Source organism: Melospiza melodia, chromosome 1 (genome assembly GCF_035770615.1).
Source record: "Melospiza melodia melodia isolate bMelMel2 chromosome 1, bMelMel2.pri, whole genome shotgun sequence".
Classification (NCBI taxonomy): Eukaryota; Metazoa; Chordata; class Aves; order Passeriformes; family Passerellidae; genus Melospiza; species Melospiza melodia.
The window spans coordinates 162,140,682-162,154,807 of NC_086194.1; the positions used below are offsets into that span (position 1 = coordinate 162,140,682).

General features: G+C 44.0%; 1 protein-coding gene across 17 annotated transcripts in view; it reads right to left on the bottom strand.

Annotated features, from left to right (window-relative positions):
* MTSS1 (MTSS I-BAR domain containing 1) overlaps positions 1-14,126 on the bottom strand; it is a 125,640-nt gene that overhangs the window by 35,819 nt on the left and 75,695 nt on the right. The window contains exon 1 of one of the 17 annotated variants that reach the window (XM_063173975.1): positions 9,347-9,380. The exons of 15 other annotated variants lie outside the window; for them this stretch is intronic. In XM_063173975.1, coding sequence (XP_063030045.1) covers positions 9,347-9,365 — 19 coding nt within the window. In that variant the 5' untranslated portion in view covers positions 9,366-9,380. Of the gene's footprint in view, positions 1-7,796; positions 7,894-9,346; positions 9,381-14,126 lie in introns of those variants that run through there. One more of the 17 variants, XM_063173959.1, reaches the window with a different exon arrangement.

A 14,126-nucleotide genomic window follows, 5' to 3' on the forward strand; every position in this document is an offset into this window, starting at 1 on the left:
TCTTGCAGAATTAGATCCTGTGCCCACGAAATGGCTCTGGAACAAAGACATTAAATAACTGGAACAAATTGTGGCTATTTGGTATTATTCAAAAAGATAAACACAAAGTCCTTTGTCACTTGCCTGATTAATCATGTTTTTAGAAAGAGCTTTTGAAACAATCTTATTTGGTAACATCAAAGAGCTGTAGCCTCATTGACTACAGGTGGGAAAAGCACACGGACTCCAGGCTGGATCTGTACCCAGCTCTTCCAGTGATGCTGCACTTGCTTGCACAAGCTGAGACAGACTCCAGAAACTCAAAAAAACAACAGAGAAGATGGGGAGAGGTGTAAGAGACAGAAAGCAAGAGGAGAAAGGGGACAGCACCCACAAAGAGTGGATTTCTGTCCCAAAACATGGGCATTCTTCTCTAGATCCACTGCCTAATAAAAGCAATTTTATTTCAAAGGCTAATGTGGTACACAATTGCAATGGCAGAGAAGAAATGAACCAAAAATTTCCCTGGCTACCAGCACTGAGTTTAAGCAATAGGTAGGTTTTTAAGGTTGAAAACTCACTGAAATACTGGAATATTAAGGACCATCAATGGTTAAGTGGCACTGCTTTCCTAAGTCTGTTATATGACAAAAAGAAGGGTTGTATCAGAACAATAAAAAGGAAACTGTGTGTTTGGCGAGACTAGGAAACAAGGGTCAGTTATTGTTAACATTAAATTCCAAGGTAACAGAATTTTAACTGAAACACAATCAACCAAAGTATAAATATATCCCCTCAACACATGTACATATGGATGGGTAAGGTCAGAACAGCCAAACAAAGTTCAGAGTACAAAAAAAAACCCCACCAAAAAAACCTCAAAGAACAACCAAATCAAAAACCCTCAACAAAATAAATTAAGCCTGGAATAAAGAGGTTTTTCCAGGGGAAAAAAACCAAACACAACTGGTTGGTGATGAGTGGGCTACTGGTTCTTCCCACCTTTTGAAACTTCATGTTATCCTTAAATGTTTACAAGAACATCAAACGATGAGGTGTTAATTTTATTCTGTGAATGAAAACTACTCTAATGAAGTGAAGGTAAAAGGAAAAGAAATGGTTCTGAGAAATCTTTGATGTCCCTTCTGGAAACAAGGTGTTGCTGAAGATGGATTGAGGATTCTGCTTGGGAAGAAGAATGAGGGGGGCTGCTAAGAAGTTTGGGAGAGCTGAGCCAGCTCTGCTTGGACAGCAGGGACACAGGGAGGGGTGCAGGGAGTGGGTCAGGGCTGGCAAGGATCACCAGACTGAACAAAGGACAGTGCCAGCCCATCCTGTCCCACACCTGAATCCCACTGCTTCTCCTCAATGTATGACTGACTGACTCCAAAGCACTGGAGTTGAACAGAGCTTTACTTCCCCGTTCCCAATTATATTAACTGTCAAGGATACAAATGCTTCCTGAGAAAGTAAAAAAAAAAAAATAAATACAAGCCTCTCACCACCCCTTGATTTATGGAGCTGGAGGACCATGGCCATCACCAATGCATTCAGCTGTTCTTCCAGGAACACCCACAGTGCAAAGGGCTCATCTCAGCTTTCAGCAGGCTGTTGTAGGGCTGGTTCCCACAGCAGAACTGCACTGATGCTCCTGTCCCCAAAGGTCTGGGATCAGCTGGCTACACAAACTGCAGAGGGAACCATTTTGTTCCACTGCAGTGGTTTGAAAATATCCAAATGTAACAAAGGATAGTAATTTGGATTTGTTTCTTTTATCCAGTATCAGCTGCAGTGAACAAGACTGATTTATGCTTTATACAAATTACAGTTTGATGAGTAGTTTACTCACAGCCAGAGTAGGCAGCCAAGATGTGCACTCTGCACACAGGGATGGGCCCTACAAGCAGCATTAATGTCTGTGCTATGCACCTGAGCAATCAAAGTCTAGGAACAAGGTTACTGCAGCGGGCAATGCCACAGTCACACAACACCTGCTTCACCTTCCAGATTCATTTATGGTTTATCTTTTCAAAACCTGCTCCATAAGTGACCAATTACCTACTGACCCAAGGATGGAACCATGAGCCAGGCAGACAGATGACCAGTGGAGATACTTCCTTTTCAGTGCTGCCAACCCCCAGATGTGGTGGCAAAAAGAGCATCTGGCAGAGAAGTGTGTCAGGGACACACCAAATGCACTGTCCACCTCCACTCATAAGCAGGTCCCTGGAAGAAAGTCAGGACATCCTCCAGCAGCTGTGACTTCCCAAACTGAAATACTGAGGCCACACTACCAAAGCTTTCACCAAACCATCAATATGTTGGTGGGTAACACGGGCTCCATTCACTGCCCTGCAGCTCTGCAAGTCAAACTGCTGTGCCCTGGGCTCTCAGTTTATAAAATGAGGCTGTGAATCATCTGCTTCTCTGACATATTATAATAATTCATCCAGTAAGGCAAACAATGCCTGGGAACAGTGTAAAGTAATACTTGGAAACCGGAGATGAGAGCTGTATTCATCAGAATTCCCACTCAGAGAAAGTGGCTTAACAAAATGCTCCTGTCAAATTTGATTAGAAAGTGGGTGATAACATCAGCCTTACTTCTCATAAGTAAAAGGCAGTTCTGGTAGGCAAAACGTGCCTTCACTCTCACCTTCCCTGCCTTTCCCTTTCCAGCCTAAGCCTGTAAAAGACCACAAAGTTTTTTCATGTGAGATAATTAAACAAAAGTCTGTGGACCACAACACTACAATGAGTCCACTATAAAGGGCATAAATTATTTATTTAGACGCTTGATTGTCATTCAACATCACAGAGAGACAACAGGAAGAGATTGTAGGAAAGAGACTCAATTGTTTTATGGAAGTCATTATGTTTGTACTTAATCATGATCATATATCAAGGAAATGATTATTTGTTGAAATGTGCAGCTGTACAACTTCATGGCCTCTATAAACTCCAAACAACTGGCTACAATCAACCTCTTATCTTCCACTTCTCACTTCACTCTTGAGAAACTCCAGCACCCTCAAAAGATGCTGCCTTTCAGGAAGTGCCTTTGAGGTTCCAACTTACTAATGAGCTCACCTTTATCTTCAAGGCCATAGTCCAAATGTGCCAGCCACTCCCCTCTTTCCCAAAAGGGAGAGAATGATGAAAAATGGCTGTAATATTTTTGTAATTTGGAAGTTATCAGAAGAGGCTTCCATTTCTGAGTAAAGATTAAAGCAGGAGCAGAATGGGGGCTGGATTATTAAATGCAGTTCTGAACATGGAGGCTATGACAAATGACTAACAGTAGGACATTTTAAACTAATGGCCATTTACCCAGCCCTTATCCAAGCTCATGCTGCTAGAAGAGCAAGCAGTTTCCATCACTGATTACATGGGACACAGGCCTTGATCTTGCTGAACTTTTTATACAGATGCCTCCATGAAACTCAAGGATGATAGGATGAGTTCCAGGGTGTTACAGCAAACGGAGCAAAAAGGACAGCTTTTGCTTAAAACTGACAAGTACAGCTATTACTACTGGGATAGAAATCTTAAAGTGGAGCTATAGCAGCTCTCTGTGTTCAGGATGTCAACAGTCTCCAGGTAAGGCTTGCAAGTTGGAAAAACACATCAAAACTGCAGACAGACAGATGTTGTTCAGCATCCACCGGGCAGGAAAATAAAACAGGGCACCCTTATTCCTACAGCTGTGAGCCCTTCTGAGCAGCCCTTGGTAAAGTCTCTCAAAGCTGCTGCTCAAAATGAGAAAAAAAAATCCTGATGCTTTAAAAAAAAATTAATTTAGACATCTCTCAGTGAAGACTGGATCAACAAATGCAGATTCAAGGTCAAACTCACCTATGAATTTTAGATTAACCAAATTTAATAAAACAGCTCTGGCAGGCCACTGTCATATACTGCACCTCTGCAGTTGTCATTGCAAAGGAACAGACTGCTTGCAATGTTTGGTCCGGTGGCCTTTTGGGCAAATAATTACTTAGAAAACATATTTACAGAGGCCTGCTATGCAGTTCTCTGTCACATTTGCCAGAGCCCCACACAGTCCAGCTGAGAAGAAAATGCAGGGGATGGCTTATTTTCTCATTTGCAGAAGAAACTAGCATTGTTCATGGATGGGACTAGCGGGATCTCAAACTGCATTGTCATTGACCTTAGATGACAAAGGAGCTGAGAAGAGTGGCAGTGGCAGTTAGTTAAAGCAGCAAAGAAGCCAAAGGAACAGGAAACCTGAGCCACCCCTAGCCCACAGCCGGTCCTGGTGACCACCAGCTTTAGGAAGCCTTTGTAACAGACTGTGACCATGTTCCAGTCACTTTGGTTAAGAATATGCAAGAAAGCTCTTGTGACTTCTGAGCTTGCTTATTCCTTCAGTGAGCAACATTTTTGCTTACTTTAGCTGTTCTAGCTTAGCACTGGGCAAAATCCTCGCCCCATGGGAGTTAGCACTAGCCCTGCCATTACAGAAGCAGGGTCAGAAGTTCACCCACACACACACAGGTCAGTGCACAGTCCATCCTGCACAGAAATATGGTCATGAACCAGCCCTGCTATCATCTCTGGACACTTTGGCTTTAGTCAGCCTTCTGTGCATGCAAAGCTCACCCATGGCCCATCAAAGAGGATGTCACACACACAGGTGGACAGAAGTGCTTTGGCAAGGTTTGAGTTATCATAGGATGCATCAGTTCAATTTCTGAGAAAGTAAGTCTGTCATTGATTCACTAACTTGTAAGGAGACACAAAATGCATCACTGAACCATGACATCCTGTCAGAGAGCAGAAATCCAGGCAGAAGTGTTTCCCAGGAACAAAATGCTCAAGTTGAGGTGTTTGTGCCAGGAGTGCAGACTGGCTTGCTCCCTCCTCCTCTCCCTTTCATAAACGGTGTTGGCAGCACAGTCAGAATTTTGTTTCTGGCGATTTCTTGCAAGAATTAATATCCATCCCTCCTAACAGGTGCCTGTTGCTCATTTTTATGAACCTAGAATTCTGCATCAACTTCTTAATACCACAAAACCAAAGTGAGATTAAAACCAGATTTGTTTATAAGAGCAAATGCCACAATTGTGGTTTCCATTATTTACATTTTATTATTTAGAAAACAAATAGTTTCAATACTGAAAACATACAGGGTCTGTTAAATATCTGTACTCACAATCAAGCTGTCCACTAATATTGCCCATACCTTTTCCCCATTTCTTTTCAGACTTATAGAGAAATGTATTTCCAGAAACAGTCTATGCATAGCTCAGTAAACCTTACAGTCTTAATCTGAGCAGATCCAATTGCTTTGCTCCAGCTGCTACACCCATCAATGGCTCAAGGAAAGCAGGCACCAAGCTGGTGCTCTCAATGAAAACCAGAACAGGCTAATAAAAAGAACTCTGTAAGGAAAACAATTCCCGAAGCTGAAAAACACAAGCCAGGCCTGTGTGCTAATCTGGAGTAACCCCTCACCTGTGCAGAACCCCGAGGCTGAGCTGCCAGCCAAGGGGCAGGGAAAGGCAGCTCCAGCAGCCAGGGACACTCTGCACTGAGGCCACACTGCACTGCCTGCTCCAGACGGTGGGAAGATGGAGATCTGGTTCTGGCCTATTTGTATAGCCAGACCCATTGATCTCCATACCTCCATGAATCTGGCTCTAAATGAACACTTTGTGTCAGCCCAATGTGTGAAGAAGGCAGGAACTCAAGATACTTCTGTTCTTTTGAAGTGCAGGCTTTATTGTGCCTGGGCCCAGCCATGAACTGCGATGCAATCTGATTAGATGAGAGCAATATTCAGTGAGGGGAAGGGATAACACACTTACAGCAAATGCCTTGGAACACCAACTGCAATTCCACTGCACACATGGCAAAACACACACTGCTGATTTTGAACTGGCAACTCCCACAGAGGCTCTAAAAAGCCTACAAGGTCTTTCTCCCCTTTATGTTTAGTTACTGGCCTCACAAACACCTGTGGCCTCAAAAGCCCCTGAACTCAGGTCTCCCAACCACCTGTGCTGCTGATCCCAATCCAGCAAGGATTTCAGCTATCACCAAATGGCTGCTGCCTCTTAAGCACAAGATCAAGCACCGCCAGGACAAGCAGGTGCAAAAAGCAGAAGAAAAGTTTATTTTTAAATCCAAGTCAGCAGATCTAACTGAAACCCCGCAGCAAGCAGATCTGCAAAATAAGGCAGTGCTATTTTTACATGCTGTCACTTCTTCCAGCAGAGCACACTTCCTTACTGAACTGAGGAAAAGATCATGAGAGTACAAAGGGAGGTAAAAATCATTCAAACCACCTTAAGAAATTATCAGTTCAAGATATTTTGGAGAATGCCTATTATTTCTTCAGTTAGTTATACAGAGATAAATAATCATCAACCCATCAAAAGGCTCAATGCACACCTAAACATTGAGTGCAACATCTCAGGCCCTGGGTGCAAGGGAAAGCTCTGTCCCTGCCCCAGGTATTCAGGGACATGGTTTCCTCTCCTGGGGCAATCTCGTGCCTTTGCTCAGGGTTAATAATCTCTAACTGCAACTCATCCATACAAGGGGTATGGTGCTGCTTCAAAAGGCCATACATTCTCTTTTTGGTACTTTCTCAAGGCAGCTGCTCTGTGTGCTCCAAAGGCCACTTAAAAATCATCCCAAATATGTATTGAAATACCCATTATTCAACTTCATCCCCACTGATTTATTTACTATGACTCCAAGCTCATTTCAACGTGGCTTGGTAAAAGAGATTAAAACCACACTGATTTTGCAGACTTCTCCTCTAAACCCCAAGAGACTCTGCAGCAGTCCCATGGAGAACCTGTACACCTTTTTAATCAAGTGACAGATAGCAAGAGGGTAGCAAGAACCCAGGGCACTGGTGTTTAGTTATCCAGATTGCCTCAAAGCTCCTGTTGCCTGGTATAATAAAGACAGTTGTGCTGTTTGTCAGGTCAGCTCTCAAAGAGTTAACCAGTTTTGTCCTCAATGATAGGCTGCTTTTATTTTAAATTTGGCTGCATCCCACTTCAGCTTCCTCAGCCTTACTAAAATATAATGAATTTTCACAAAGGCAAAGGAGAATGTCACTGCATGGGTTTGACACCAGCTGGCTGCATGAGCCTGCAGTACAAAGAAATTTGATACACAACAGTGAACCCAGCTTAAAAAAAAGATATATTCCACCTGTTACAGAAAGTGAAATAAGGACAGCCATCTCAAAGCAGAGAAACTGGAGGTCTCTGTGCTTTTGGCCTGAAACTCAGTAAACACATGTTCTTAAAAACACAGCAAACTCTGAACCTTTGTATTTAGAAAAAGTACATTTTCTCCTTGTAAGCAGCAAGTGAAGTTCACAGACGGCTGCATGCAGAGGTGAGACATCTTACAAGCACAGGGCTGGGCTCACCAGATCTTTGGCTGCTTTGAATGCACAGATTCACATGCTCTGCAGGCAAACTCCTGTTTATCCCGTGAATCCTTCCAAATAATCTGTGCTGTCAGGTTTAAGCAGGCACACTCCTTTAAAGTGTGCCTGCTTAAACCATGAAGAGTGCAGCAGGAGAAAAGCTTCGATTCTCTGAGCCACAAAAAGGCACATCTTGCAGAAAAGCTGAAATGAAGCTGCCCTGGTGTCCAGCATGACCAGCACAGAGTACAGCAGACACTCAGCAGCACTGATGGCACACCAACACCAGGGATGTGCTTATCCCTTGCTGCGAGGGCACAATAACTGCATTTCCTCTGGCACACAAGCTCTGCTGAGCTGCAGTGAGCACACCTCAACCCCTGGAACAGCAGATGCACCTGACCTGGCTGGACTTGCCTGCTGTGACCCACACAGCAGGTCTGTAGGACTGGGCAGGAAGGCCAAGCTTTGAAATGTCCCTCCATCACCCTTAGTAGTGAGGACAACTGCTTCAGAAAGCCATGACCTGAATCAATGAGAAAGACTAGAAATCAAAGGCAGAAGAAAAGCAAAGATTAATTAAGAACAGGGCTTTACAAATCTTCAAATTTCAACTTTGAAAGAGGAACAGAAACTATCCTTCTCCATGGCTTTATCCACTCTCTCACTGCAGTGCAGAACACCTTTAGAACCCCCTCTCACTGAACAGCCCCCAGGCAGAGGAGCAGGAGGGTATTCACACCTTACACAAACATTTAGAGCACTATTACCATTCTAGCCAAGTCCTGCTCATCTCATAGTCCTTGATGATCAGACCAGCTGGGGCTGGGCAGCTTTAAGTAAGGCTGCAACCCACACCCAGAGTGCTGCTGAGGCTTCAGCAGCAGCATGTAAACCTGAATTAACACTTTCCTAGGGGATGCCCCTCTTTCCAAAGGAGGGAGTCTCTGCTCCCCTCCAAACACTGATGTAACACCTTTGGTTGTTAGTCCTTCCTTTCAGCATCTCACTCAGGAAAAACCAGAGAGACAAGACTGGGGGTGACCTTGGGGCGCTGCCTGGTCTGCTCAATGCCCACTAAAAGCAGGGCCAACTTTCATGAGGTTCCTGGGGGTCTGTCCACTCCAGCTTTTGAGCATCTCTATGGGTGGAGATTCCTGGGCTTCTCTTCCAGTTGCTGGTTAGTGCCACTGTGAAAATTAGTTTCTTTACCTAAAATCCAGAGTCCACTGTCCCAGCAGCTCAAACAGTTTTCCAAGCAGCCCTGGCACTGTTTTGTCAACATAACACAGCAAATATATGTGGAAAGTGTTTATTTGTTTTATGCAAGTAAAAGCTTTGACATCAAAGGAATGTGAACACCCACCATAAATACACAAACCAGCATTGTCACAGCCCAGTCTATGAAAAAATGAAGTCTGTGGCATTTTGAAAATGACACAAAACCAATTAAAGTTTACCTACAAAAGCAGCCAGCCCAACTGCTAACTCGCTTCATTTCTTCGGGTTTCTCAAAAAAAGAATGAACAGTGCTTTACAATTAAGTTGATTTCAGCAGAGAAACATTCATCTGGTCATTTGACATCCCTGGTAATGCAGGAAATCCATCTAAACTTCAACTCCTCACATGCTCTGGTGCTCCCTTGTTCTTTTAACAGACCTCATCAGCCTGCACCTCCAGAACAGCTGGCTGTGCCCTACAGCCATTCATTTGGCCATTAAAGACAAGACTAGGTGCCAAATTTGCATGGAGGATTTCTGACCTAGGCTTTAAGCACTGTAATGCACAGGACTAGCATATAAATTACAAGTGTAGATAAAGTGCTCAGAAAGGGTCACCTCCTATTCAGAATTTATGAACTGTGTTCCCCCAGAGACTGCCCTGATTTAGCACCATGTACCCACATTCCCATATTTCACTGTGATATTGCTACATGAAAGGTTCCCCCTTACTTGCATCCTGCTCAGCCATGTGAAGCAGGATCAATTCCACCAGCTCTTGATCCAAAGACAGCCAGCCTGAGGACAGGTCACTCAGAAATTGCACACACAAACAGGCACACAGTCACAGCCTGTCTGAGGAAACCCACTTTTGTATTGCTGTGCTGGACATGCTGAGAATAGTCTTGGATCACTCAACTCTTGCCATGTGGTCTCAAATGCAGTTTGTAACACGAAGAGCCAACAGAGATGACGACATTTCAGTCTGCTAACCAAAGTGAGAGCCCCCAAGTTTTGGAAGCTTTCACTTTTGGGCTTTATTCCCAAATCACCAAGTGTAAGCTTGACTCAAATCCACCTGCTGCTACCAGCATGGTCAGATCAGTCCTAGACGGAAAGGCTGAAATCTTGCAAGGCAATGGAAAATACAGGCTGCAGTGTAAGGATGCAGCTGCTCTGAAAAGGTGTGCAGGGAAAAGGGAGTTACTGAACTGCCTGCCTTCCCCTCATGGCTAGGCAGTAATGCTTTAAGGCCCTGACTCATGAGCAGTGGTTTTCAAGACAATGGTGTGTACCTACTACAAGTCCACAGGCTGTGCAAAGCCCAGGCTGCAACACAGCTGTGTTGAAATCCTTGCAACCAAATGTTCTACAGAGCAAAGCATTTGTCACTTTATACCCAGCAACCTCCATGTGAGCTGCTCAACAACACTCCTGTGCCTGTATTTAGCATCTGCATTGAGAAGTAATTTATGGTTTTATTCAAGGAGAGCTTCTTGAAGAGGGCAAAGGTGCCTCAAATTGTTTTCCCCAGAGTAAAGCGCATCAGCAGACAGTTCCTCAGGAGCAGCTAACACCCAGTGTTAATAACACAATGCCATTCTGGTTTCTTGACAGTCTCCTGGGGATTGCAGGGTCAACACAGGACAAACTTTTGCAAATTTAAAGTTGCAGTTAAAAAGAAAAACACATATACTTTTCACATTATTTATAGACTAGACACAACTTGTTCCAGAAAGATATCAATGTGTTTCTTCTTTTTGTACAAATATCCACCAGCCAACTTAACCATGCTGGACAGCCAAACACTTGTACTGGTAACTAGTTTTGCTACCACAACATGCCAAAGTGAAAAGGAACCTTAATAATGTGACAGAAGCAAGACTTAAAATATTATTTTTTTTAATGTGCTCATTTTTCATGTGGTCAACTTCTGCAGTTATGCTCTGGTAAGCGTGTCGTATCATCAGTCTTAATGGACTTCCAATGCAACAGCAGTTTCTGATTTATTCCTCCCCACCCCACATCCTCTTCAGAGTCCATTTCTATTTCAAGCATCAGTACCCAATGCCTGCAACATCTGCAGGTTGCCAAGCCAGTCTAGCTATGGAAAAATGGATACAAACCACTTGCTAACAGAAGAAAATACACTCTGCACTGCAAACTGGCTAGCTTGTGTTTTTTCCATCTATCTATAAATAGGGCAATGCCAACTGCTAATTAAAACTGACAGGTTCAAATGGTGCAATGCTGTAATCACAGTATGACATGTGTAAGTCTCTAAACATGTATTAAGAAATGAGGCTAAAAAGCCCTCCAACCCAAATGCTGTAAATGGATAAGAACTCACAGCTTTTTACACTGCATTAAGGAGAACAGAGAGCTGCTGATAGGGGCTTCCCTGCACAGAAGGCACAAGATATGCATCAGGAAGCACAGAAAACACAGACCATGAGATCTGCTGTTCCATGGTACTAAAGCCACGCTCTCCCCAGGCTCCTGAGGAGCCCTTGGGCTGCTGGAGTGTCTGGAGTGACGTGAGCTGGCAGAAACTGCAATGCAGCACTTGCACGGGCCACGAGTATCCCTGGATTCCTCTTCTGCAGCAGCACTGCCACTCATGCTGAGTGAACTCAAGGGCATGCCTTCCACAGAAATCACTGCCACATTCAATCTGTCCAGCTGCAATCCATCTCAGATACAACTGCTTGCAATAGGCATTAGCCTAGATTTTTTTGAAGTTTGTTTAAAGTAGGTAAAATAAATGATTCAATTAAAAAGGTAGCCCCCAAAGAACTGGTTTTTGAAACGGGAGTAAGGACAGAATAATTGGGTCTTGATGTAAGGAGTATTTCTCTGCTTAAGAAAAAACTCTGGCCAAAGTAAGTAGTTAGTCTCATTAATCTGGCATTCCCAACAGGATCAAAAGGCCATGAAAGGAATGGCTTGCAGGTCAGATGATAATAAAAGAAGCAAAAGGTACCTCAGTTGTCAGCCTAGGATAAATCACCAGTATTCACTGGGCATGCATTATTTTCCTCTATGCAAGATATGGCAAAACCCTATGGCAGCAGAGGTGGGAAGCACTAAAAAATCCTGTGGCAGACTCCTGAATTATAAACATTAGTAAGAACAGAATCACATTGAAGGAGCTCCAGTTTATCTATTAAGAAAGCTTTATACCAGGACTACTAAAATGCAGGTGAGCTAAGGGGAGATTTAGGCATGAAACAACTAAAAAATATATTGAGCTGCAAAAAAAGACATGGCAAGTTATCTGCTATGAAAACAAAAGTAAACCTAATACTATTTTAAAGCACTTAAGAGTGTGATTTAAGAAAAAACAGGTATAAATCAGCATCAGCAATTACCCATCCAATGACTGCCCCTTACTAGAGGCAGCTCTTGCAAGTCCCATCAGGAGTCACAACGGGCAGGAAGAGGGAGCAGATCCTCAAGGACACTTTTTTCTACCTATAACCAAATCTGTGAAGACTCCACTTTAAACTTAAAGTGCATGGAGAACATGGTGTGATACAGCTTCCTTTGAAGTTTGACTGCCTTTTGCAAAAGGAAGAATAAACAAGAAAACAAAGAAATCAGCTTGCAAAAAAACAGTGAGGAGACTTTCCAGCAGAAGCTGTTTTCTGAGAGGGCACCCCCTTCCTTCAGTCTGTTCCCTGTCTGGAGTCACCCCCACAGAGTAACATGGACAGGTGCTCCTCAGCCAAATGTAGCTGTTGACTATTGAAAATGCACTTTTGCTTTGAGGTGTTGTTAACAGAGTTGCACTGGACACATTTCCAAAAACTTCAATGCTATCAGGCTTTGTCAGGGTGAAACACTGATCTGTTTCTAAACTGGGTGTACCTCAAATGCTTGAGGCAGGACAAGCACCCACCTCAGTAATCTCTCTGCCAAGGCACACCTCAAGGAAAAATATTCTGAGACAAGCATGCAAATACAGAAAGTACAATCTGCTCATTTAAAAATATACCTGCCATCAATTTATTCTGCCATCTGTTAGTGAGGCCAAAGGTCAATCCAAAATCTGCACGAGCCAGCAGCCCTCACAAGTGAGGGCCCTTTTCCCTACAGCCAGCAGCACACCTTTGATGGGCTCAGGACTCAAGCCAGCTCTTTGGCCAAAGTGACGTGGTGCACTTCGACCAAGGCTGGCCAGGGACAGCCTCAGGCACAATGCAAACCCAGGCACAAATGGGGATCTCTGGATGTACAGCAGGATGATGTTATCCACCCTATTCCTTTAGAAGTTTTGGGCCCTTCTGTCTCTATGTTACATCAATGTCTCCCAACAGAAGTTCTGCAGCCCTGGAAAAGGCCACTAGGGCATCCAAGGATCCCTCCTAAAAATATGAACAGATGAGGACACCCAGTAGAAAGATGGGCACAGAGACAGAAACCAACACAGAGCATCTCCCAACACCTCACGACATGTGAGACCAAGGTGCATCTTCCCTCACTTCACGAGAATGCTTCACGTGGTCGTTGGCCACCAAGGTATCACAGAGTCTTAGGTTGGAAAAGACCTCCAAGATCATCAAGTCCAACCTTTGATAAAACATCAACTTGTCAACTAAACCATAGCACTAAATGGCACATCCAGTCATTTCTTGAACATTTCCAGGGATGGAAACTCCTCTACCTTCCTGAGCAGCCTGTACCAATGCTTAACCAACCCTTCACTGAAGAAAATCTTCCTGATATCAAACTTCAACCTCCCCTGGTACAGTTTGAGGTCATTTCCTCTTGTCCTTTCACTTGTTTGCTGGGAGAAGAAACCAAACCCACCTGGCTACAGTGAGTTGTAGAGACCTGTGAAGTCTCCCTGAGCCTCCTTTTCTGCAGACTACACACCCCCAGCTGTTCCTCTTAGGACTTGTGCTCCAGCCCATTCCCCACCTCTGCTGCCCTTCTCTGGACATGTTCCAGCACCTCAATGTTCCCCTTGTAGTGAGGGGTCCAAAACTGGATACAGGACTCAAGGTGTGGCCTCCCTAGTGCTGAGTACAAGGGGACAATCACTGCCCTGGTCCATTAACCCCAGGTCTGTTTCTGCTGGGCAGCTTTCCAGCCACTATTCCCCAAGCCTGTAGGATTGTAGGGGGGGTGTTGTGACCAAAGTACAAACCCAGAACCTCACCTTGTTGAACCTCATGCCTGGCTTTGGCCCATTGATTCAGCTTGTCCAGATTGTTCTACAAGAACAAGAACTTGGCAGCTGATAGGAAACATGTTGTCCTGACACCACGCTCTCTCTGGCCCAGTCCAAAGTAAGGCAATGGTCAAGCTTAAAACATGCCAGTGGTCTATCAGATTAGTACAGCCAACACTTCCAAAAGGAAAAACTTTCAGGCTTAAATCACACACAGTCTTTAATGCAGCCTCTCAAACAGAGTAATTTATAGCAGGATATGCTTCCTGCCATAAAACATACATATGCAGAAAATATTATAAACTTCCTTCAAAATCTATATTTAAATTGGAGTGC